This window comes from Rhinoderma darwinii, chromosome 3 (assembly GCF_050947455.1).
Source record: "Rhinoderma darwinii isolate aRhiDar2 chromosome 3, aRhiDar2.hap1, whole genome shotgun sequence".
Lineage (NCBI taxonomy): Eukaryota > Metazoa > Chordata > Amphibia > Anura > Rhinodermatidae > Rhinoderma > Rhinoderma darwinii.
This window is the reverse complement of record NC_134689.1, coordinates 213161104-213189083: the sequence shown is the minus strand read 5'-3', so window position 1 is coordinate 213189083 and position 27980 is coordinate 213161104. Positions and strand designations below refer to the sequence as shown.

The 27980-nt window shown below is 38.9% G+C and overlaps 1 protein-coding gene across 5 annotated transcripts in view; it reads left to right on the top strand.

The window, feature by feature from the left end:
* CACNA2D1 (calcium voltage-gated channel auxiliary subunit alpha2delta 1) overlaps positions 1 to 27980 on the top strand; it is a 737376-nt gene that overhangs the window by 561295 nt on the left and 148101 nt on the right. For all 5 annotated transcript variants that reach the window (XM_075857358.1, XM_075857356.1, XM_075857359.1 and 2 more), the window contains one exon: positions 25268 to 25426. In XM_075857358.1, coding sequence (XP_075713473.1) covers positions 25268 to 25426 — 159 coding nt within the window. The remainder of the gene's footprint in view (positions 1 to 25267; positions 25427 to 27980) is intronic.

The window sequence follows — 27980 nt, the reverse complement described above, 5'->3', positions numbered from 1 at the left end:
TAATTTCTTCACTGTATCATTGCTATTCCCCTCACGACATCTATAGATAACTATGTACCTCAGCAATTTTCCAAGGTTATTAATTTTTAATACACGCACCTAGCTTAGAATAGGAGTGAATGACATCTGTAAATAAATGTATCTCATTGTTCAGTAGTCCAGACTGCTAGAGATGAAGAATTCTTCTTCTTTCAATGTAAATGGTAAAACTTCTACAATGTTTTATTCCACTCCAGGAGATGTCGCACACGTGTATTGAATTGTGCTATTTAATCATTAGAATTAAGTCCTCCGCAAAATGATTCAGTGTGAATGTTGCTTTTATATTTGATTCTTATGTTTTAATGATTAAACGGGGACTTTGAAAAAGTTTTCAGGCATATTATATAACTACATTAGCTTCACAATCCAATTGTAATCTTGTTCAATATTATTCATTATGTAACTACCTTACAATTATATAAATTCCAAAAAAGCCATTAAAATATGCCAGTTTATGCTAGGATGTTTGGTTATTATTTTCAAAGTACAATACACAATATATATATGCAAAAAATACAGCCATTGTTACAGAGAGATAGTTTGCAGTAAGTGGTGAAGCTACACATATTCAGATTATTGGAAGTGTTAACTTTGGGAGCAATACAACAATGGAGCAAAGAATCTGTCGTACATTTCTAATTCTACACGGCTTCTATGTCAACCCAACAGCTGTCATTAAAGAAATGGTGAAAAATATATAAACACTATATGGGCAAAAATATTGTGACATCTACACATTACACCTAAAGGAGCTTTTATGACATCCTATTCTTATTCCATAGGCCTTAATATGGAGTTGGTCCCCCTTTTGCAGCTAAAAAATCTTCCACTCTTCTGGGAAGGCTTTCTACAATATTTGTGTGTCTGTGGGAATTTTTGCCCATTCATCCAAAAGAGACTTGGTTAGGCCAGACACTGATGTTGGACGAAAGCCTGGTTCGCAATCTCCGTTTTAGTTTATCCCAAAGGTCTTTGATGGGGATGACGTCAGGGCTCTGTGTGGACCAGTCAAGTTCTTCCACACCAAACTCACCCAACTATGCCTTTATGAACCTTGCTTTGTGCACTGGGGCGCAGTAATGCTGGAACAGAAAAGGGCCTTCCCCAAACTGTTGCCACAAAGTCGGAAGCATACAATTGTCCAAAATGTCTTGGTATGCTGATTCCCTTTACTGGTACTAAGAGGCCTAAGCCAATCTTAAAGAGAACCTTTCACATCCCCATACATGTGCAGCTGAGTGCAGCATGTAATGGCGAGGGCTGCACAAACCCTGGGGCACTTTTCTTTTTTTTTTCTTCTTCCCACCGTTATTTAGATATCGGTGCCGTTATATTTGGCGCCCGATATTTAAATAACCCCCTGAACAGTCAAGGGGGCGTATACTGTCAAGGGGGCGTGTTACTATGGCTGTGACACTGTCCAATCAGATATGGACAGTGCCACAGCATGAGAGAGTGTGCGATTGCAGTCTTTTCATCCGAACAGGCAAGGGGGTGTGTCACTGCTACGGACACAGCTGCGGAGAAGAGAGTGTTCATGCAGTGTAAGCACAGACACGCAACCTTGCCAGTTTGTCAGACATAGTATAAGACTGATCTTTTACAAGAGCTGAAGAGATGAGAGCGTGCACTTCCACTTTGCAATAAGACTACTCACAGTTGGAATATCTAGGAGGGACGAAATTTCCCGAACTGACTTGTTGCAACAGTAGCATCATATTATAGTATCATGCTTGAACTCAGTGATCTCTTTAGAATGACCCATTCCTTCACAAATGTTTGTAAAGGCGACTGCATGGCTTGGTGCTGGATTTTATATACCTGTGGCAATGAAACTGAATGAAACATCTGAATTCAGTGATTAAGGGGTGTGTCCAAAAACTTTTGTGCATATAGTGTGTATATACAGGGTGGGCCATTTATATGGATACACCTAAATAAAATGGGAATGGTTGGTGATATTAACTTCCTGTTTGTGGCACATTAGTATATGGGAGGGGGGAAACTTTTCAAGCTGGGTGTTGACCATGGCGGCCATTTTGAAGTCGGCCATTTTGTATCCAACTTTAGTTTTTTCAATGGGAAGAGGGTCATGTGACACATCAAACTTATAGAGAATTTCACAAGAAAAACAATGGTGTGCTTGGTTTTAATGTTACTTTATTCTTTCATGAGTTATTTACAAGTTTCTGACCACTTATAAAATGTGTTCAAAGTGCTGCCCATTGTGTTGGATTGTCAATGCAACCCTCTTCTCCCACTCTTCACACACTGATAGCAACACCGCAGAAGAAATGCTAGCACAGGCTTCCAGTATCCGTAGTTTCAGTTGCTGCACATCTCGTATCTTCACAGCATAGACCATTGCCTTCAGATGACCCCAAAGATAAAAGTCTAAGGGGGTCAGATTGGGAGGCATTTCTTCTGCGGTGTTGCTATCAGTGTGTGAAGAGTGGGAGAAGTGCTGCCCATTGACAATCCAACACAATGGGCAGCACTTTGAACACATTTTATAAGTGGTCAGAAACTTGTAAATAACTCATGAAAGAATAAAGTAATGTTAAAACCAAGCACACCATTGTTTTTCTTGTGAAATTCTTGATAAGTTTGATGTGTCACATGACCCTCTTCCTATTGAAAAAACTAAAGTTGGATACAAAATGGCCGACTTCAAAATGGCCACCATGGTCAACACCCAGCTTGAAAAGTTTCCCCCCTCCTATATACTAATGTGCCACAAACAGGAAATTAATATCACCAACCATTCCCATTTTATTTAGGTTTATCCATATAAATGGCCCACCCTGTATATATATGCAATCCAAGAGCAAATGAACACAGCACTCCAACATACCTATATATTAGACCATGTGCTTGTTACCAGAGGATGAATCAGTTTCTCAACTTGAATATAATACGACCGTAGAACAGTATAACGGCACCAGGACTTCAGAGTTGATGAAACGGGGTGGATTTATTTATCTAAATAAGGTCTAGTCAAACCAATTAACTTCAGAAAGTTACCTAGGTGAATTAGGTTCCCTGTGTGCAATCAGTGTCACATGATCTGTCACATGATGTCAGTATAAATACACCTGTTCTGAAAGGCCCTGAGTCTGGTTCCATAGCAAATAGGGTGAATCAATTATTAGTAAAAAAAAAAATCAAACAACGTAAACAATGTTTTTTTTTTTCATTCCACTGTAAGATCAAATTTAAAATCCATTTAGATTCCAGACTTTATTGCAACAATACAGGAAAAAAAACAAGAGTGAATACTTTTGCAAGGCACTATACACCAATGCACCGCTGCTTATTAATTTTAATACACCACTCAAATCATTGATTTTTTGGAAATGAACAAAAAAAGCTAGTTTGTGATGAATATGGATTTACTGTATTTAGACAAATAAACATGTTTTGTACTCATGTACTCATTTGTAATTATTGTTTATAAATTATTTGAGCCTTGACTTCCTTCAATTTTTCTTTCCTATCAAAGTGGTATTCACCCTTAGCAGAGATCACAACAGTACAAACGCGGGGTATTCTGTCGGTCAACTTGTCTATAGTATCAGATTGCAGCCCAGTTCTCTTGCAGTAAATCCCAAAGGTAATTTCGGCTCGTATCTTGCACATCTCGAACACACCTGTTTAGATGATCCCAAAGGAGTTCAATTGGATTGCAATTAGGACTCTAGGGTGGCCAATGTTCTTCAGCACTCGTTCCTTTGACTGAACATATTTTGTGCAAAGACAGGAGACATGTTTTTCGTTGTGATCTTGCTGTAATGTGAAAAAACACAGCCAATAAGGCAGGTGCCAGAAAGGTTGACATGGCGCACTAGAATGTTGTAGTAGCACCAGAAGACCGTGATTCCTTCTATTTTTAGTAAGTCACCAGCTGCACCACCTCCAAAACATCCCCAGACCGTAATGGAATATTTTTTATACTTGACTGTGGGCTTAATGCACAGTGGAAGAATGCGCTTACCTGCTGCACAACAAACAAACTTTCACCTCTTGGACCCAGACAACTCAAACTTTGACTCGTCTGTGAAAAGAACCTTCTCCCGCTGACTAGTGGCCCAGCTCCTGTGCTTTTCAGCCAACAATAGCCTCTTTGTCTTAATAGGCCTAAGCAACTGTTTTCAGGTTGCAACACTTCTTTGTAAGACACTGGCTACAAGGCAGCGTTTGACAGTCGCAATTGATACGCTATTCTTTCTCGTTTCCATCAGAGCAGCACGGATCTGACGAGCTGTTTTGAATCTGTCCCATTTGGAACACACTCTGATAAATTTGTCCTCCTGTTTTGTGGTCACGCGAGGTTATCGAAGTCCTGGTTGATCATGTACACTCTTGTTTTCTGCCTATCTTTTGAGGATGCACTGCACGCCACAAAGAGAAACTTTCACCAGGCGAGCAATTTCCTGCAAACTATGCCTTCCATTTGTCAAAGCGACTATGGCAGATCGCTTTTCGATTGTTAACGCCTTCCTGTGAGACATTTACTCGACTACTTTACACGTTTTCGCAAGTTTACACAAGACAAACCCCAGTGTTCTTTCACTGTGTATAGTGGGAATTTAGAAGCCTGTGCGAAGGAGAAAATGTCTTTCTTGCCCTTAGCCGACAATCACAGACCATAAAAGCTGTTCTATGATTGTCAGCTATGAGCAGCAAATGCAGTTTCTCTTTTACACAGGATTCATATCCCCGTTTCCTCAAAAACTACATCTTTCATGAGTATTTATATAAATAATGAATAAATATGATGCATCCGAATCCTGAAAGTATTTAACCCTTTCCCGCACGTCCAGGCGAGCAGCAACTTTGCGCACTTTGACATGCAGTTACGTCCACCTTTAACAGTTAACCGCCGCGCAGCGTTACACCGCAGCGGCTGTTAACTGTACAGAGTGTCTGGCCTGGTCATATTTCTTGCCATGAATAAGAGCACTGCCTGTGCTCGAAACGCGTAGGCTCGGGCATCTGCCCGCATCATCAACCACCTTGAGACTGCGTCTCTATTTAATTTTAAACATTGTTTTTCTACCAATAAAAGTGGGAACTACGTATCCCTTTTACCCTGACACAGCGCTGGATCACTCCTTTCTTTTTCCTGTATCATCCACGTGGGACGTCGCGGGGGTCCGTGCGAGGTGTCTGGTCGAGACGTAGGATTTGGTGAGCTGGAGGTTTCCTCCCATTTTTTCTGTCTGGCCTGGTCTCTGTGTTGCCGACCAGCGATACTTTGCCGCTGATTTTGGCAATTAACCCCAGCAATTAATCAATTGCGATCGCCTCATTTAAGGGGTTTGTAGCACATCGGCACCCCCACAATGCGATTGCGGGGCTTTCCGATGGTTATGCCACCAGATAATGGCCTCCGGGTCTGCCATGTACGGAAGCCTATCAGGACCAGCCTCTGGCTGGTCCTGATAGGCTTCCTGCCGAAGTGAGAGGAAGTCACTGAGCCGTTCCCGGTGCACATGGTCATTGACCGCGTGCACCGGGAACCGGGAGGTCAGCTGATACTCCACTGTTGCCCGTCAGCCGACCGCTGATTTTGACAATTAACCCCTTAAATGTGGCGATCGATTGCAATAGCCGCATTTATGGGGTTCGTAGCACATCAGCACCCGGCACATGTGATCGCAGGGGGCGTGCCTCCGGCTGGTCCTGATAGACTTCCTGCTAGTGTGACTGTCACCGTAGGTAGTGTAATGTATTATAGCAGCGATCAGTGCTGCTGGTGTTCAAGTCCCCTAGTGGGACAAAAAAAAAAGTTCTACGATACAAATACAAAAACTGCCTTTTTTCCTACAATAAGTCTTTTATTATGGGAAAAAAATGAAACTGTTAAAGTACCTATATTTGGTATCTCCGCGTTCGTAACGACCCAAACTATAAAACTATAATGTTATTTTTCCTGCATAGTGAACACCGCAAAAAAAAAACAATGCGAGAATCGCTATTTTTTGGTTACCACCCCTCCCAAAATATAGAATAAAAAGTGATCAAAAAGTCGCATGTACCCCAAAATAGTACCAATAAAAACTACTAACCAGTCCCGCAAAAAACAAGCCCTTACGCAGCTTTTTTTGACTGAGAATAAAAAAGTTATGGCTTCCAGAATATGGTGACACAAAAAATGTATTATTTTATAAAAATGTCATTTTATTGTGCAAGCGCTGCAAAACATAAAAAAAATAACTATACACATTTGGTATGGCTGTAATCGTATTTACCTGCAGAATAAAGTAAAATTGTTATTTATAGCACATGGTGAACACTATAAAAAAAAAAGAATAAAGAAACATTGTCAAAATGTATGCCTTTTGGTCATTTTGCTTGCCATGGAATTAAAAGTGATCAAAAAATCGCATGTACCCCAAAATGTTACCAATGAAAACTACAGATTGTCCCGCAACAAATAAGCCCACACACAGCTCTGGTGGAGAAAAAATAAAGTTCTGGCTCTCAGAATATGGCAACACAAAATGTGCGGAGCTTTCCAAAAGCCAATTATCAGTGCGACACTGGCCACACATCTGCGGATTATTATTTATTTACCCCATTATTATAACCTCTTATTATGCCCTGATGTACTCCGCACACTTTACATATGCGCCCACATTATAAACTGAAATACCAGTAAAACCCCAAACAGAACTATTACCAAGCAAAATCTGCGCTCCAAAAGCCAAATGGCACTCCCTCCTTTCTGAGTCCTACAGCGTGACCAAACAGCAGTCTACTTCCACATATATGGCATCGCCATACCAGGCAGAACCCGCTCAACATTTTATGAGGTATTTGTCTTCAGTGGCACAAATTGGGCACAACATAATGTTCACTAAAATGGCACACCTTTGCGCACCACGATGTAATAGCATGTCGTGGTGCGGGGGTAATGTATGGAGCGGGCTCAAGCGCTGAGCCCAAACCATACGCTGCGGGTGTCAGCTGTGCATTACAGCTGACACTCGAGACTAATGGACGGGAACAGCGATCGTGCTGTTACAGGAGCCTGTAAAGATGAAAATATACTATCTAACAATCTAACAATCGCTGGTTCAAGTCCCGTATGGGGACTAATAAAACGTGTGAAAAAAAGTTAACGTTATTTGTAGTGAAAAAAATTAATATTTAAAGTCCAAAAAACTCCCGTTTTGTAAAAAATAAAAAAATAAACAAAATTGGTATCGCTGCGTCCGTAAAAGTCAGAACTATTACAGTATACCATTATTTAACTCGGACGGTGAACGCCGTAAAAAATAAAGAATTTAAAATGCCAAAATCTCTTTTTTTTTTGGTCACCTTAGCTCTCAAATTTTTTTTTAACAAAAACGAAAAAAGTTATGGCTCTCGAAATGTGGTGAAAGAAAACAATTTTTTTTAACAAATAGTTTTTTCTTTATAAAAATAGTAAAATATAAAAAAAGCTATAGAAATTTGGTATAACTGTAATAGTATTGTGCCACAGAATAAATTTAAGTTGTTGTTTTGACCGCACGGTGAAAGCTATAAAAACGAAACAATTTTAAGCTCTGCTGTGTGTTCAAACAGCAGTGTATGACCACATATGGGGTATTGCTGTAATCAGGAGAAATTGCTTTACAAATGATGGGGGCTTTTTCTCCTTTGACCCTTGTATAAATTCAAAATTTCTATGTTTTTTCAGAAAAAAATAGATTTTCATTTTCACAGACTTATTCCAATAAATTCAGCAAAAAAAAACAACAGTGGGGTAAAAATGCTAATTATACTCCTAAAAAAAAATTCCTTGAGGGATGTAGTTTCCAAAATGGGGTAACTTTTGCGGGGTTTTCACTGTTTTGGTCCCTCCAGGGCGTTGCAAACACGACATGGCACCAAAGACCATTTCTGCAAAATCTGTGCTCCAAAATCCAAATGATCGATTTGCATAACCTTACGGCTTGCCCTACTTGGTGTTGCAATTTCAAGTTGAGGAGTGTACATTAAATAATTTATCCTGTCTCATTTTTTTATTTGGTCCTTCCTTCCATTTACCTTCTGGTTCTATTTCCATTTTTAGCATTCTCTATCTTGGTAAATACAGTTGTTAAGTATGTTCTTTAAATGCCATCAACAAAGAGACCACAATTGGGAAAGCTGTAAAACATGTGTGGTATTTACATGTTGTATAAATTACAGCATAAACACCTAAAGAATTAAAAACAACAACTATTTAGCAACATTATTAAATAATTCCTAGGCATTTTATATTAATTGTAGTTTTTAATTTTAAAATGGGTATAAAGATAGAGCTCAAAGGAGCCCCTCAGACACAATAGGAAACAAGAAGCATAAGAAAGGTAAAATACCTAGCAGTAATATGGAAAAAACAAAAAATATTTGCATACTGGCATATGTTTGCCACATCCAGAAACAAGGGGGTGGGGGAGGATAATTCTGCAGAAAGCATACTTGCCCATAAAGGAACAATTTGTACACCTCCACCCACTACCTGATAGGAGGAATACCCCACTGCTCTTTGGATATGTGACTGGACTGATCTATGTAAATGATGTGTTTTTAAATATGAATGGAAATACTGTAGTTATTTTTCAGTATTGCAGCTGCAGCCAGTGAGTTGTCTAGTGCTGAGGCCGTGGGTGGAAACTCTTCAGTTAATAAGAAGCTGCTGTCTTTAGACAAGGAGTCTATTCAGTTTAGACTTAAGCGTGCACAATACATAGAAAACATCCTGACAGGCTGCGCAAATCCCGTAATGTGCAAACTTTTTTCATTATGGAAACTGACAATATCAACTTTTTCATAAAATCTAAATGCCTCTTTCAGTTACTGCAATACACTTTAAGCTCATGCACAGGAACACGAGTTACAATTCTATGACTGCTTTTCATTTTCACCGAGCTTTTGTTTAACTTTATATGCAAGTGAATTAAATAATATTTATTATTAAATTCAAGAATACCTATTATCTGCAAAATATTTGGTGAAGAATGGAAAAGACAAAAAAATCAAGCTGTATTATTTTCTAGTACAGTATTGTGGCATATTATATATAGATTTAAAATATTTTGGGGAAAAAAAATAATTCTCCTAAATTGCAGTTCCTACAGCATATGCCAGTTGAAAAACATGGCGAAATGAGTTATGTGAAGACAAATATGGCTGGTTAGACAGTAATGTAATACAGATTCTTGGGGCTGTGTTATTCTAATGGGAGTTATCGTTCTCAGAGGAGAGAACTCAGACAATCAAAGGCCATCCAAGATATTTGCTACTAGTGGAGAATATGGTGTCTCACAACGGGAACTTAAAAAAGCACATAACGTACCTACTAAATGTACCATGGGGTTCTGTTTTGATCTAAGTGCGGTTCAGTAGATTAGCAGGAGATATGGGTAATGCAATTGTATTGCAGACCCTAAAATGCGCCGTATTGTGGCCGTCTGAAAGCAGCCTAAGGCTCATTTATAGGTAAGGATTACCTTTATAGTTAAAGAGTATATGCTCTTTGGACAATCCCAACATGTTAGAAGGGTCCTCTGACAATAAACTGATCACAAAGTGTACTCCTTCTGGGATCCCCAGTGGTCAGTTGTAATATGTTTGGAAAACTGTCAGTAAGACTTCGATTTTACTGCAGTGCCCCCACAGGGGACATTAAGTATTAATATACTGCCCATTCAAATCAGTGTGTTGTCTGTGTAATGGAGAAAAGGGACAGGTCTTCCAAAGCGAGAGATGCTCTTTGTATCTGCTCTCCACTTTCCAAGTGATGAGGATCCTGTTTAGGGGATTATTAAAGAGACTCTGTCACCACATTATAAGTGCCCTATCTCCTACATAAGGAGATCGGCGCTATAATGTAGGTGACAGCAGTGCTTTTTATTTAAAAAAACGATCTATATTTACCACTTTATTAGCGATTTTAGATTTATGCTAATGAGTTGCTTAATGCCCAAGTGGGCGAATTTTTACTTTAGACCAAGTGGGCGTTGTACAGGGGAGTGTATGACGCTGACCAATCAGCCTCATGCACTCCTCTCCATTCATTTACTCAGCACATAGGGATCCTGCTAGATCCTTATGTGCTGTCTTATACTAACACATTAACAATACTGAAGTGTTTAGACAGTGAATAGACATTCCACGGGATGTCTATTCACAATCTCTGCACTTCGTTACAGTTTCTATGGTAGTTACAGCAGAGGAAGCTCCTTATGTAGGAGATAGGGCACTTATAATGTGGTGACAGAGCCTCTTTAACTCAGAATTCAACAATAGGGTATATGAAGATGGGTTTTTAAACTAGATAACACCTTTAAGATCTGAATGACTATAATCTTTTGTAAGAGTGTAACATTATCAACTATGAACAATATACTGTAACTATTGTTGAATTCTAAAATAGTAACACTCCCAATTGTTACTACTGTATTTTATACCTACAGTATTACAGTAGTAGGATCAAATGAGAAGGAAGTTTTTAGGAGTTTCTACAACAGTAGTAATCTTAGGGTTTGGAAGTCGGTCATTGCTAATTGCTGTTATAGCAAAACTTAAAGAGGCTCTGTCACCACATTATAAGTGCCCTATCTTGTACATAATGTCATCGACGTGTAATGTAGATTACAGCAGTGTTTTTTATTTAGAAAAATGATAATTTTTGACGGAGTTATGACCTATATTAGCTTTATGCTAATGACTTTCTTAATGGACAACTGGGCGTGTTTTACTTTTTGACCAAGTGGGCATTGTGGAGAGAAGTGTATGACGCTGACCAATCAGTGACCAATCAGCGTTATACACTTCTCCCCATTCATTTACACAGCACATAGTAATCTTACTAGATCACTATGTGCAGCCACATAAACACACTATAACGTTACTCAAGTGTCCTGAGAGTGAATATACATTACCGCCAGCCAGGACGTGATGTATATTCAGAATCCTGACACTTCGTTAACGTTTGTGTGAGATTTACAGCAAGGCAAATGTAATCTCGTTTTAAATGACAGTTTACAGCGTAATCTAGCGAGATTACGCTTGCCTTGCTGTAAATCTCACACAAACGTTAGCGAAGTGTCAGGATTCTGAATAGACATCACGTCCTGGCTGGTAGTGATGTATATTGACTGTCAGGACACTTGAGTAACGTTAGTGTGTGTGTATGTGGCTGCACATAGTGATCTAGTAAGATTACTATGTGCTGTGTAAATGAATGGAGAGAAGTGTATGACGCTGATTGATCACTGATTGGTCAGCCTCATACACTCCTCTGTACAACGCCCACTTGGTCAAAAAGTAAAACACGCCCAGTTGTCCATTAAGAAAGTCATTAGCATAAAGCTAATAAAGGTCATAACTTCGTCAGAAATGATCGCTTTTCTAAATAAAAAACACTGCTGTTACCTACATTACAGCACCGATCACATCATGTACAATATAGGCCACTAATAATGTGGTGACAGAACCTCTTTAAAATGGGTCTTTATTTTGGTGGGTCAATCTCTTATGCATGCTATGTGGCAAAAGTAAGGACCTTGCTGATAACAGGAAAGATTGTATAGAATCCAAATAAGATAACATAATGGTGAAAATGTGTGGGTGTTTCTTTTTTTGCATTAAAGAGGCTCTGTCACCAGATTTTGCAACCCCTATCTCCTATTGCAGCAGATCGGCGCTGCAATGTAGATAAGAGTAACGTTTTTTTTTTTTTTTTTTTTAAAACAAGCATTTTTGGCCAAGTTATGACCATTTTTATATTTATGCAAATGAGGCTTTCTAAAGTACAAGTGGGCGTGTATTGTGTATGTACATCGGGGCGTTTTTACTTCTTTTACTAGCTGGGCGTTGTGAATAGAAGTGTATGATGCTGACGAATCAGCATCATCCACTTCTCTTCGTTACCACCCAGCTTCTGGCAGTGCACAGACACACAGCGTGTTCTCGAGAGATCAAGCTGTGACGTCACTCACTTCCTGACCCAGGTCCTGCATCGTGTCGGACGAGCGAGGACACATCGGCACCAGAGGCTACATTTGATTGTGCAGCAGCATCGGCGTTTGCAGGTAAGTCGATGTAGCTACTTACCTGCAAACGCTGATGCTGCTGCAGAATCAACTGTAGCCTCTGGTGCCGATGTGTCCTCGCTCGTCCGACACGATGCAGGACCTGGGGCAGGAAGTGATGTCACAGCGTGATCTCTCGAGAACACGCTGTGTGTCTATGCACTGCCAGAAGCTGGGTGGTAACGAAGAGAAGTGGATGATGCTGATTCGTCAGCATCATACACTTCTAGTCACAACGCCCAGCTAGTAAAAGAAGTAAAAACGCCCAGATGCACATTCACAATACACGCCCAGTTGTACTTTAACTTTAAACACGCCCAGTTGTACTTTAGCAAGCCTCATTTGCATAAATACAAAAATGGTCATAACTTGGCCAAAAATGCTCGTTTTTTTAAAAATAAAAACGTTACTCTTATCTACATTGCAGCGCCTATCTGCTGCAATAGGAGATAGGGGTTGCAAAATCTGGTGACAGAGCCTCTTTAAGCTTTATCTGTGTGAATTCATAAATTAAGTACCTCCTTTTTATAATGTCGGGCAGCAGCCTTTCAATGCACGCTTATGGCATAGAGTAATCTCTATTATCTGCTACCAGCACTGTTCTGTAGATATATTTTTTTATTTTTTTATGAAATAACATATAAAATACAGGCAGATAGCAATGGCAGACTAGTCACACAGCAATCAAAAGTTCAAGATCTTTGTAACAAAGCAGGGTCATATGTTTGACTTCCACAAGACATTAACTGATATTTCAAGACCTAAGTGTTAGAACAGGTCAAATTGTCTACATACATTAAATCAGGACTTACCCCACAGTACTGACATGTCAGAAATGCCATGTTTTCTAGCGTAATGAGGGAAAAGCTCTTGATGATTGTGAACTGGTGAAAATGAAAAGCACAAGTCATTAATGTATTCAGACATCTAGGTTCTATAATGAAGAGGGATCAGTAATTGGATTCTTTGTAGCACAGCAGTCAATCACCTGCCCAGTAACACAAAGGCCAAAGTTCAGATCCTGATAGGAATAAACTACAACCTGACACATCAGCCTTTCCAGTTTCCAGATTATATATGAACAGCATGGGTTGCCAAGAGGAGTGCTTTTTATGTGAAGCTGTAAAAAAAAAAAAAAAAAGGGGTGCCAAATGCAAGATAATTAATTAGGGCAGTTATGCATTTTTCTAAACTTCTCAGTTTAATAATATAATAATAATCTTTTTTTTATATAGCGCCAACATATTTTACAGCACTTTACAATTCAGAGGGAACATAGTTACATAGTTACATAGTTAGTACGGCTGAAAAAAGACACATGTCCATCAAGTTCAACCAAGGGACGGGAAAAGGGAAGGAAAAATTTCTACACATAGGAGCTAATATTTTTTTGTTCTAGGAAATTATCTAACCATTTTTTAAAGCCATCTACTGTCCCTGCTGTGACCAGCTCCTGCGGTAGGCTATTCCATAGATTCACAGTTCTCACGGTAAAGAAGCCTTGTCGCCTCTCCAGCTTGAACCTTTTTTTCTCCAGACGGAGGGAGTGCCCCCTTGTTTTTTGAGGGGGTTTTACAAGGAACAGGATTTCACCATATTTTTTTGTATGTGCCATTAATATATTTATATAAGTTAATCATGTTCCCCCTTAGTCGTCTTTTTTCAAGGCTAAATAGGTTTAATTCTTTCAATCTTTCCTCATAACTTAAATTCTCCATGCCCCTAATTAGCTTCGTTGCTCTTCTTTGTATTTTTTCCAACTCCAGGGCATCCTTTCTATGAACTGTAGCCCAGAACTGAACTGCATATTCTAGATGAGGCCTCACTAATGCTTTGTAAAGTGGTAATATTACATCCCTGTCCCGTGAGTCCATGCCTCTTTTAATACACGACAATATCCTGCTGGCCTTTGAAGCAGCTGATTGACACTGCATGCTGTTATTGAGTTTATGATTTATAAGTACACCCAGATCCTTCTCAACAAGTGATAACATGTGCATACAATATTAGACATTACATAGTGACAAAACAAATTTACAATTCAAATAAGAGGAGTGAGGACCCGGCTTGCAAGAATTTACAATCTATGAGGAAATAGGGGTGACACAAAATGTAAAAAGTGTTTGTTTTGTACAATGGTCCAGACTTCTTTTATAAACTTATCATAGTACACATAAAGCTGCATTAGCCGGTCACCAGCCAGTATCTGTATATGACAGACATGAAATGCATTAGGGTGCAAGGAGTGTGGGGGATACTGCTGAATGAAGGGGTCATGTAATAGGGGGCAAAAGAAAGGAGTCCGATTAGGAAATGTGAAATGATGTGTTTTCAGGGCACACTTAAACTGTGGATTTTAGAAATTAATCTAATTATCTGGGGTAGTGCATTCCAGAGGACTGCTGCAGCACAAGAAATGCCTTGGAGACGGGAGTGGGAGGTTCGGATTATGAAGTATGTTAGTCTTGGATCAATGGCAGAACGTAGAGCATGGGTAGAGCAGTTGACAGAGATGAGGGAGGCGATGTAAGAAGGTGCAGCATTTTGAAGAGTATTATGGGTGAGCGTAAGAGGTTAAATTGTATTCTATTCTGGAATGGGCAACCAGTGCAGTGACTGGCACTGGTAGGGGCATTGGTGTAGCAGTTGGAGTGAAGGAAAAGCCTGGCTGCTGCATTCAGGATAGATTGGAGGGGGGAGAGTTTAGTGAGGAGAAGACCAATTAATAATGAGTTACAGTAATCAAGACGAGAGTCAATCAGAGAGACAATGAGAGTTTTGGCTGTTTCCACAGTAAGAAAAGGGCGGATTCTGGAGATTAGTAAAGGAAAGATCTGAGCCAAACATAACCCCAAGACAGAAGGCATGCTGCCTAGGAGTTATGGTAGTGCCTCACACTGAGTTGGAGACCTCAGGTTTAGGTAGTTTAGTAAATGGTGGGAAAACAAGGAGCTCAGTTTTAGAAAGATTCAGTTTCAGATAGAGAGAGGACATGATGTTAGAGACAGCGGACAGACAATCACTGGTGTTTTGTATTAGAACAGGGGTGATGTCATGGGAAGAGTCGTATAATTGGGTGTCATCAGCGTAGAGATGGTACTCGAAGCCAAATCTCCTAATGGTTTGTCCAATTGGGGCAGTGTAGAAAGAAAACAGAAGCGGATCTTGGATTTATCCCTGAGGAACCCCAACAGCAAGGGGGGAAAGAGGAGAAGAAGTAAAGCCAGTAAATGATACACTGAACAAGCGGTCAGAGAGATAGGAAGAAAACCAAGAGAGAGCAGCGTCCTTAAGAACAATAGAGTGGAGCATAATGAGTAGGAGTTGGTGGTCTACAGTGTCAAAGGCTGTCCAGGAAAATCTATAGAGAAAAGTTACTGTTACGTTTAGCCCGCAAGAGATAATTTGATACTTTAGTAAGGGAAGTTTCTGTGGAGTGTAGAGTGCGGAAACCGGATTGTAAATTGAGAAGAGAGTTAGCAGAAAGATAGTGTATTGGGTAAGAGTAGGCAAATGTTCCAGGAATTTGGAGATGAAGGGGAGATTAGAGACAGGTCGGTAGTTGGCAGCGCAAGACGGATCAAGAGATGTTTTTTTCAGTTATGGGTTTAAAACCGCATATTTAAAAGAAGAGGATAATATCCCAGAAGAAAGAGAGAGGTTAAATAATTTAGTCAGATGACTAGTGACAGCTGGGGAGAAAGGCTGGACGAGGTGTGAGGGGATAGGATCACTAATGCAGATAGTAGGACGAGAAGAAGAAAGGAGCCTAGAGACTTCTATTATTGGGTCAAATGTTGAAAGTGAAGAAGAAATAGTGCGGGAGAAACGGGAATCAATGTTACTAGGGGACTGGGAGATATCATCCTGGATCTTTTCAATTTTAACTTTGAAATAAGTGCCCAGGTCATCAGCACTAGGGTTGCACGATGCTTTACAACTTCAATACTGTTTCGATACCGTGCACCCTCAAACGGTTCAATACCGTTAATTCATGTGTTGTGATACTAAGCTGTGCGGCCGCACAGCTTAGTATTGTAACACATGAATTTTGTCATAGCCGGGCTGCAGATGTGAGATACAGCCATTGCCCCGCTCCGGAGTCCTGACAAGTACGCACGCGGTCAGCATGATGTGATGCGACCAGCGCTGCACTAATGATTGCCAGCACTGAAGACAGAACATGGTGGGCACACTGCAAAACACCCCCATATTCTGTCTTCAGTGCCTGCACCGCCACTCATTGGTGCAGCGCCGACCGCATCACCTCATGCTGAACTCGCGCGCACACTCTTGTTGTCAGGAGCGGGGCAATTGCTGTATTACACAGCCGTAGCCCCGCTCTAATGGTGGAGATCAGAGAAACTTTATTCCCCTAAATGCCGCTAACAAAGGCGACTGCAGCATTCAAAGGGAAAATGAGATGGGGGGATGCCCTTTGGATGCATCACAGGGAATCCCTGTGATGCGATTGAGGGACATACCATATATGGGCAGGCAGCCCAGGGTACATTGAAGGACCAGGGCTGTCTGACCATATTTTCTGTTGTTAGGGCATACTTAGGTACGAACTAACAACTGCCTGTGTACTATCAGTATATAGATATATGCCAGTACATTAAGTTTAAAAGTAAAAAAGTAAAAAAAAATAAAGTAATGTTAAATTAAAAAAAATACACACTTTTTTTTACAATAAACATTACAATAAGTATCAATACATAAAATATACACATATTCGGTATCGTCGCGACCATAATAACAAATTTATAGCGTCATTTATGATGTTTACGCTTTTATAAAATAAAATAAAACTGCTTTCTTTCATGTATTAATGTGAGGCACGAGGTATTATGAATTTTGAACCTCCGTGTGCCTCACATTAATAGTACTTAACCCCATCATTTACCTCACACATTAACCCAATGTTGTCCATTATGACTGTGAGGAACATGATGGGGTTAATTACTGTTAATGTGAGGCACATGGAGGTTCAAAATTCATCACACCACGCGCCTCACATTAGAAAATGGAAGAACTTTTTTTTTTTTTTTATTATTATTGGCAAAGTATCGTTTTGGTGTCGAGTATCGCAATACTACACAAAGTATCGGTATTAAATCCAAATTCTGGTATCGTGACAACACTCTTCAGCACTGTGATAAGTGTCTGCACTTTAGGACTAAGGAGGGAGTGAAAAGTACCATAGAGTAATTTTGGATTATTAGATAGTGTGGAGATGAGAGGTGAAAAGACTTTGGCAAGGTGAAGGGCAAAGTTGTAAGCTTTGAGCATGAACTTGTAATGGAGAAAATCTGCCGTCTGTGTCGGGTGGTTGGGAGTGCAGGCTACTTCATCCAGGGCATTTTTGAGAGTTTCATTGTAATGTTTGGCGGCCAGATTGGGACAGGAGAAGGAAGAGATGGGGGACAATGAGGACTGTCTATGAGTTGCTGAGTGTTAATGGCATGTAGATTTCTGTATGTCTGATATGTAGGCATATTCTGAGGAGGCAGAGAAGTTTTGATGATAAAGGAGAGAAGGTTGTGGTCAGAGTGCGGGAGAGGAGAATTAACAAAGACAGAACCTGAGCAGAGACGGAAGAAGACCAGGTCAAGCGAATGTCGGTCTTAATATGTAGGAGAATTAGTAAGTTGTGAAATGCCTACAGAGGACGTTAAAGATAGAAACTGGGAGGCAGATGAGGAGATTGGGTTATCAATGGGTATGTTAAAGTTACACATATTGAGAGTGGGTATTTCAGAGGATAGGAAATCTGGAAGCCATGCAGCAAATTGATCTACAAACTGGCAAGGGTAATGGGGGGGGGGGGGGGGGAGGAGTCTGAGGATGTGGACCTTAAAGGAGGGGAATATGAGTGAGGGCATCAGGGGAATCACCTAGAAAGTGCAGTGTGGGGAATGAAGTATGCCTACTCCTCCACCCTGCCTGTTCTCAGGACTGGGGGCATAAGAGAAGTGTAGACAACCATACACATGACACATACAGGTGAAGGCAAGTTTCTGTAAGGGCCAGGAGGTTGACAGAGTTAGAAAGGAATAATATATTTGAAATAAGCAGCTTGCATTGAATAACACATTTGACTGTCTCGTTCTACCTCTGTCTTGTATATTATCACTAGTAAAGTAATTATCAGGGAATAGAGGGGCAGAAATAAAGGATAAGGGGTTTGTTTTGTGAGATTTTTTGCTATCTGGCTTGCTAAAGCAGTGAAATTGGAGTTCCATGCTGTCATATACATTATTTCAAGGCTATTTGATACATTTATGGAAAGTGGCATGCCGTGGATCTGTACACCAGTCCTCTACATTAACAGTATCTGCATGCTGTATGTACAAGTCTGTTGTAGTCTGTAATGTAGTAAACTGACAACACTGATTTAAGCTTCATATAATTTTACAAAGCTGTGTGAATAGTGTTTTCAAACTTCTTCACAGCCAGTATAGACAACAAAGGTTCTCTGCTGCCACCTAGTGGCTATCTTTAAGAATTTTGCTCTGTAAAGTAAGAAAAGACATGTAAATTCTATCTATCTATCTATCTATCTATCTATCTATCTATCTATCTATCTATCTATCTATCTATCTATCTATCTATCTATCTATCTATCTATCTATCTATCTATCTATCTATCTATCTATCTATCTACCTATCTATCTGTCTCATATCTACCTGTCTGTTTGTCTGTCTGTCTATCTATCTAGAACAGTATCAAAGCAGGCATGATGTTTACTATAAAATATCTGTCAGATAGATTCCTATATTGGGTCTGTTACTGTTGGACTCTGCATTTATATAATCATTTGTATAATCCTTTTAACTTTTTGCTGACACCCATCAATGAAATATTAAATGTAATGCTCAACTGTTTCCCGTCACAGTTGCTCCCTTTTCACCTCCTATGGAAAATGATCTCGGAGTGCCGACAACTTTCAGATCTGCTAAATGCATAGCCTTAGGGCACGTTCAATGTTGGTGCAGATTTGGGGCAATTGCGCAACGAATCTGCACCTACATTTGCATATTTGACAGGTAATTCCGACGTTGCAGAAAACACAGCGGACTTGCCAGGGCACTTTAGTCCTTTATATGGTAATTCCACCCACAGTAAACACTGGCAGTATTATTCATTGCACTCACAACTTTTATTTTAGTTATGTTTTTAGTTATCTATCTATCTATCTATCTATCTATCTATCTATCTATCTATCTATCTATCTATCTATCTATCTATCTATCTATCTATCTATCTATCTATCTATCTATCTATCTATCTATCTATCTATCTCATCTCTCTCATATCTCTCTCATCTCTCATCTCTCTGTCTCTCTCTCTCTCTCTGTCTCTCTCTCTGTCTCTCTCTCTCTCTCTCTCTCTCTCTCTCTCTCTCTCTCTCTCTCTCTCTCTCTCTCTCTCTCTCTCTCTCTCTATCTACTGTCTCCCTCTCTCATTTGTTTTATTTATCTTGCCATGTAATCTATTCTAATTCTTCTGACATTAGTTGCTTGGGGACTTTTTACAATTTACAAATAAAGTAATATATTTACCTCGTTTATTTACATTTTTGGTTTGTCTAAAATGCACATGGTCCGCAGATTACTAATTGATATAAATTACCCACGTGATATTGCTCTAGCATATGGATAATTCAGGATGAATTACTGCAGGTCATCAAAAAAATGGCTGGCAATGGGGACTTCATATGATACGCTGTATTAAAGCACATAGTTAAATTCAATGCAGTGGGATGAATAAAATGCATTATCAATTATCATTAATATTATAACTTTGTGCTATATTGTGCAACTTTTTTTTATCACCATCTCTTGAAAATCTCATGAATGTTGTGTTGCTCAGTAAGGGTATGTTCACACGCGTTTTACGCCTGGAATTATGGCCGAAAATACCGCTTGAAAGCGTCGGCAAACATCTGCCCATTCATTTGAATGGGTTTTACGATGTACTGTGCAGACAATAATTTTTTTTACGCGCCGCTGTCACTTCTTGGGACGTAATTGGAGCCGTTTTCCATTGACTCCATAGAAAAACGGCTTCAATTACGTCCGTAATGGACGCTGCGAAAAACACCTGCACATGTCATTACGTCTGAAATTCAGGAGCTGTTTTCGCCTGAAAACAGCTCCGTAATTTCAGCCGTAATGGACGTGCACTACCGTTCAAAAGTTTGGGGTCACCCAGACAATTTTGTGTTTTCCATGAAAACTCACACTTATATTTATCAAATGAGTTGCAAAATGACTAGAAAATATAGTCAAGACATTGACAAGGTTAGAAATAATGATTTTTATTTGAAATAATAATTTTCTCCTTCAAACTTTGCTTTTGTCAAAGAATGCTCCATTTGCAGCAATTACAGCATTGCAGATCTTTGGCATTCTAGCTGTTAATTTGCTGAGGTAATCGGGAGAAATTTCACCCCATGCTTCCAGAAGCCCCTCCCACAAGTTGGATTGGCTTGATGGGCACTTCTTGTGAACCATACGGTCAAGCTCCTCCCACAACAGCTCTATGGGGTTGAGATCTGGTGACTGCGCTGGCCACTCCATTACAGATAGAATACCAGCTGCCTGCTTCTTCCCTAAATAGTTCTTGCATAATTTGGAGGTGTGCTTTGGGTCATTGTCCTGTTGTAGGATGAAATTGGCTCCAATCAAGCGCTGTCCACAGGGTATGGCATGGTGTTGCAAAATGGAGTGATAGCCTTCCTTATTCAAAATCCCTTTTACCTTGTACAAATCTCCCACTTTACCAGCACCAAAGCAACCCCAGACCATCACATTACCTCCACCATGCTTGACGGATGGCGTCAGGCACTCTTCCAGCATCTTTTCAGTTGTTCTGCGTCTCACAAATGTTCTTCTGTTTGATCCAAACACCTCAAACTTCGATTCGTCTGTCCATAACACTTTTTTCCAATCTTCCTCTGTCCAATGTCTGTGTGCTTTTGCCCATATTAATCTTTTCCTTTTATTAGCCAGTCTTAGATATGGATTTTCTTTGCCACTCTGCCCTGAAGGCCAGCATCCCGGAGTCGCCTCTTCACTGTAGACGTTGACACTGGCGTTTTGCGGATACTATTTAATGAAGCTGCCAGTTGAGGACCTGTGAGGCGTCTATTTCTCAAACTAGAGACTCTAATGTACTTGTCTTGTTGCTGAGTTGTGCAGCGGGGCCTCCCACTTCTCTTTCTACTCTGGTTAGAGCCTGTTTGTGCTGTCCTCTGAAGGGAGTAGTACACACCATTGTTGGAAATCTTCAGTTTCTTGGCAATTTCTGGCATGGAATAGCCTTCATTTCTAAGAACAAGAATAGACTGTCGAGTTTCACATGAAAGCTCTCTTTTTCTAGCCATTTTGAGAGTTTAATCGAACCCACAAATGTAATGCTTCAGATTCTCAACTAGCTCAAAGGAAGGTCAGTGTTATAGCTCCTCTAAACAGCAAAACTGTTTACAGCGGTGCAAACATAATTGCACAAGGGTTTTCAAGTGTTTTCTAATCATCCATTAGCCTTCTAACACAGTTAGCAAACACAATGTACCATTAGATCACTGAAGTGATGGTTGCTGGAAATGTGCCTCTATACACCTATGTAGATATTGCATTAAAAACCAGACGTTTGCAGCTAGAATAGTCATTTAGCACGATTTTTGTCCTTTTATTTTTTTTACAGTTTTCACCGTGCGCTATCAATGACATTTTACTTTATTCTGCAGGTCGATTTGATTACGGCGATACCATATGAATATAGTTATTTTTATGTTTTGTAGCATTTGCGCAATAAAATCACTTTTCTATAAAATAATTTATTTTTTGTGTCTCCATATTCTGAGAGCCATAACTTTTTTTTTTTCATTCAGAGAAACTTTGTAGGGGCTTGTTTTTTTGCGGAACGGGATGTAGTTTTTATTGGTACTATTTTCAGGTACATGTGACTTTTTGATCATTTTTTATGCTATGTTTTGGGAGGAGAGGTGACCAAAAAAATAGTGATTCTAGCATTGTTTTTTACTTTTTTTTTGTGTTTACCGTGCAGGAAAAATAACATTATAGTTTTATAGTTTAGGTCGTTACGAACGCAGTGATACCAAATATATGTACTTTTCGAAAGTTTTCATTTTTCCCTATAATAAAAGACTTATAGGAAAAAAAAGCATTTTTTGTTTTTCTATCTTATAACTTATTTTTACACTTTTATAAAACATTTTTACCTTTCTTTTTTATTTGTTTTTCTTGAAGACCTGCAGCACTGATAGCTGCTATAATACATTACACTACATAGATAGTGTAATGTATTATAAACTGTCAGTGTGACGATGAGAGTCACACTGACAGGAAGCCTATGAGGACCAGCCTCCGGCTAGTCCTCATAGGCTTCCTTGCATGGCAGACCCGGAGGCCGTTGTATGGCCACCGGTTTTGCCATGAGTACCAACGTCAGGACCCGCAATCAGTCCCCGGTAAAGTTTGTTGTAGCAACAAACTTTTCGCTTTGTTGCTACATTGTTGCTACATTGGTGTTGTGAAAAGGGGAATTATTTGGTAATATCAAACTTCTATGCATAGATATCATCACTTTAAATCACTCTAGCTTGAGGCTGTACGGAATTATTCTAGTAAAAAAACATTTCCCTTCTTAATTTTTTTATGAAGAACTTGTATGGATTCAAAACACCATTCATATCAATGACCCAACATGTACATGAATATTTACATAATAGTTGCCGTGAATTGTGGCAATTATTGATGTGAATCCACACAAGGTCTCCATGACACTCCATCTAAGGGTATGTTCACACGCTGCTTAAAAAGAAGGAGCATGTCACTTTTTGAGCCGTTTTTGAAGCTGTTTTTCATTGTGTCAATGGAAAAACGCTCCAAAAACGGCTAAAAAAAAACGCCTCCAAAAACGTATTTGGCTACATTAACAGCTGAAAATCAGAGACTGTTTTCTCTTGAAAACAGCTACGTCATTTTCATCCATTTTTGATTCTGCGTGTAAACATACCCTCACAGTGTAGATTCAGGATTTGAGCTTTTAAACCAAAAAAAAATCTAAAATTTACTTTGAGTGGGAGAATTATGGACATCTTTCTATAGTACTTTTTCTCATTTCTAATATTATTGCCATAAATAAACTGATTGTAGGGTTATCCACCACTGGGTGCTTCTACTATCCATCCTACTATAATGCTTCCTAGGTGCTCATTTTGGTAAGTAATGTATTTACAATGCAAAGTACACATTAGAAGTGGTGAGCATTCAGTGATAAAGTAAGTCTAGTAAAAGATGGATCTTCCTCGTGTATTTGTTGAGCAGGACAGACGTGTATTGTGCACCTGAATGAATCAGTGATGAAAACCATTTTATGAGGATATAGACACCAATGGCAGGTGCTTGTGGAGAAGGAGGAATTTGATACTTTAATTTGTGGATTTCCTCCCAAATTAGAAGGTTATGAAGAGATGTTTTTAATCTGGTGTTGGACAAACATAACTGAATCCTATGCTTTGTTCTTTTTATATGTGGATACATTTCCAAAAAGTACCTAGAACACCAGCTTGTCATTCATTTATGGCTCCTACTCTAGTAGTGTCTCTCAACAACACCTACTTCTGTTGATGGGTTATGAGAACAACAGGGTCCTTAACTTTTTAAATAGCCTGTAGTAATTGGCAAAGCACAATGATTTGTACAGTTTCAAAGACTGTTTCATACTCTTGGTATTTCTTTTTTATTTACTTGTAAGTAAAACACTTTTTTTTTAATGACCTGAAATCCTTTCCTGTGGTAACCCATCAATCTATAAATGGAACATGTTTATGAATGAGCAATATTGAACTTTTTTTGTTGCTTCAGTCGAACATCCAACTTGTAAATATATCTCCCTAAAGGTTTTCAGACTTAGTCACACTAGAGATTGGGTAGTCAAGCAGAGGTTTCAAGCACTTAACTGTGCACTGGCTTGACCCCCTTCTTTTTATGTTACCAACAGGTCATCTGAATTGTTTCCCGGGTTCAATTTTCATATGTCAAGTTTAATGCTGTTAAAATTCAGTATTGCAGTACTAACATTGCTGGAATAGTTATACTCTAGATTACTAATGGCTTTACGTCAAGTTTTATATACAGTATACTCAGTGACCATTCTCTTTTAAGCTTTTCTCTAAAGTGGTTCAGAAAATGAAGTCAGTGAACCTTGTGGATGCTATAAAAAACTTTTATTCTGCACCATTTTTTTTAATTTGCCAATGGTATGCACAATGTAAATATTATAAGGAAAGAAAGATTACAAATTTGAAAACAAACAATACATATACAATATAAGGCAATCTATATAAAAAAGAAAAGTTATGTATTTTTTAAATGACGAGTACACTTTTGCAACAAATAACTTGGAAAACTTTTTGAAAACAAGTGTTTACAGCACCTATGCAAACCTATTTGTCTCCATGGAAACAGACCACAAACCAATCCTGTGTAGTCGGATCCTGCAGTCATATGTTACTCTCTTTAATCTGTTCCCTCAAAGACATTAAAAGAATGGGCGGAGTGAATGGAGTAACACATGACTGCGAGATCATATTACACACACGGGTAGTCTGTAAACATCGCGACCCAAAGATCTGCATAGGAGCTGTATGCACAAAAAGATACAATTATCATCATTATGATTATTTTTAATAAGACTATTTGCAATTTGCTTTATTTTATTATTTAGATGTACTAGAGCAAACAAATAATTGTCACAAAAGTATACATATCCTTTAAGAATGCATGTAATAATTTAAATGAGTACAGAGCTTCATAAAAAGTCATTTGATTATTTTTCTTTACAGTAAAATATCTGATTTTGATTTCATTCTAACAGAAGAATCCACCCTACATATGTGTGCATAACCAACAAATCAATATCCAACAGGGTAAACAGATGGGCACTAGAAGCATCAATGGCAGTTTCATTGCTTTTTAATTGAGATTTGAGCCAGGAGAATGCATAACTTGTATTGCCTTTCATTTACTTCCAGAATTATTTTTTCTGTAGGAAGAATCAGACCTACCATTTGATTAGAACTTACTTATATTAACCTATTTTCCTCTCCTTCTTTTAGTTTAACAGCAATGCTCATGATGTCAGCTGCTTCCACCATCTCGTTCAAGCAAACGTTAGAAATAAGAAGGTTCTTAAAGAAGCAGTCAATAACATCACTGCTAAAGGAACTACAGACTACAAGCAAGGCTTCAAATTTGCTTTTGATCAGCTTCGTAATGTAAGTATTTAGCACAGTAGCAGTAATATAATACACAATGTAAATATACTTAGAGTTACTAAGGTGTTTATAGAGAGCAAACTCTGCATAAGTACTTAGGGGACTACAGTTCTAAAAAGAAATGTTTTTTTTTGTTAAATATAGTGTTAATAAATCTGAATGACATCACTGCCTCTAAGATATATGTTGGCATTTTACGTTATAGTATACAAGCTTTGACTTGTTCTGCCATATTTCAAGAAAGGTATTTCTGATGGAAATACTTGTTAGGCTATTACATCCATAGCTACTCTTGCTCTTCCTCCATCTAGGACACCCTAGCAAAAGTTTGATTTGAGTTATGTTATAGACATTCATTCTTCAGCAAAATGACCTAAACTATAGAACCAATCAACCCAATATAAACAAAAATTCATAAATTGGCGCTGAATTCGGAAAATTGCGTGAACACAACAATCACATTTGCAGTCAGGTGAAGTGCTAGTCAAGTATTCTTTGGAATTCACAGATATCACATAATCTCATGGCTGTCTGTTTTTAGCAGCATTAATCCCATCTAAGGCAATCCTCAATCCTGTATTTAACCACCACAATTTGCCTGCAAATTGTACCCAACATACAGCTGTAAGAATTTATATAAAATTTCAGATGCATTGTATGTTACTTCATACAAATTGCCTCTAGTTCACTTACCTCTTAGACTGAAGCCATTCCAGCAATCAATTGATAGATATGGGTCAACTACTATCACCCCCGGCGATCAGCTGTGATCACGAGGGAGAGTAGCACCTGGTGTGGTAAATTTATTATTACAAATGAATGGAAGACCACGTAGAGTCCACCAGAGCATGAGCTGCTCTTTGCAGGGACTTTCTGTTCTGGTTTATAGAGGGGGTTACTGAAGGGGCCTCCTCTATGATATCCAAATGACTTAATAGGATATATGGAATGGGTTTGACCAAAGCAATTCTTCAAATATCTAACTTCGGGCTGGATCGCCAGCTAGTAGCTGTAAAAAAGGCACTGAAAACAGCAGTCCTTTAAAGCGAACACCTGATCTGCGGACAGCATGTTGTAGAGCATGAGGAGATGAGAGGATTGTTATGTAGTTTTGTGTGGAAAAAAATTGAAAAATGTAAGTTATTAATTTAAAGAGTAACTGTAATTTTAGAAAACTTTTGATATGCCATAGAGACTTATGAGACATTTTGATTGGTGGGAGTCCAGCTGCTGAGACCCCCACCATCACTCAAAGTAAGGTGCAGGATTGCTCAGCTGAGCATCCTTCCTCTTCAGCTCTTTGTCAGGCTGAAGATGGCTTACATAAAATGTCTCTGTGCCCATCTTCAGCCTAACGAGGAGCGCCAATCACAGCCGATAATGCAGTGCTGAGCCCTTAGGCACCTTTGTTTAATGGATGGTGGGAGTCTCCGCACTCAAACCCCCACCAATCAAAACTTCTTATAAGTGACATATTAAAAGTTTTCTTAAAGTACAGTTACTCTTTAAACCTCTGCTCATTCCGGGCTTAGGAGTCCGGTGGGTGGTCTCAATTAATGATTGACAGCCGTCCCTGTGGGAGTTAGCATATAGAGATATCTGTCAATCACTGAGTAGGACCCTTTACTGGACTCCAAAGCAATAAATGAACAAGATACAGATTTTTCTTTTCCCATAAAACTATATATCAATCTGCTTTCTCCTCCTGCTCCTACTATAACATGTTCCCTTAGCATTTTCAAGGTGACATTTTTCTTCAACTCTTCAAGAAGAATCAGCTGTAAATAGTCTGCTTTAAACATTAGAAGCTGGGGTTAAGGCAAGCAAAACCAATTCCTATCAAATAGGAGCAGGCACTTATGTTGAAAAATTTTTTCCATGGTTTTCGTAAAATACTGACTAAATCTTTAATTTTTGATTCTTATTCAATCTGCATTTAAATGTCGGATATTTATATTAAATATTTTTTGACTTATACAATAAACACTTTGGGGTAAACTTGTACAATGTGCTATTCGTAGTGCAGGGTTTGAGAGGGCAGTGCATAACATAGGGACACTTGGATTATCTCTTAAATCTCTAGGTCACGTACTGTCCCATCTGACCCTGCACAAGGTGAAGCACAGTACAGATGTAGCACAGTTTATCTTGACTTTGATAGCTTGCAGCAGCGTGATATCACACAAAAAAAGCCATTGAAAAAGTAAAGTTAAACTTTCTTCACACTGTGTATTTAATGTGTTAAAACTCAAGATAAAGATGGCTACATCTGTGTATAGGTTTAACCCATAGTGTTTCTCTAACTTAGATGTTTTTTTTAAAATGACAAATTCACACTGATGTCTTTTACTTTAGATATAGTGTAGATGTATCATTGATACGCATGTGAATCATATTCTGAGAATATTTGCGCAAAAAAAAAATGCTGCATTGAATCTTTCCAATTTCCTAAAGGCTTTAATGAAGGATTTCCTTCCCAAATACCGCTTTTTTTTATTTTTAAGAGATCTACTTATTAGTAAAATAATATCGTTACAATTTTGCCTATAAAATG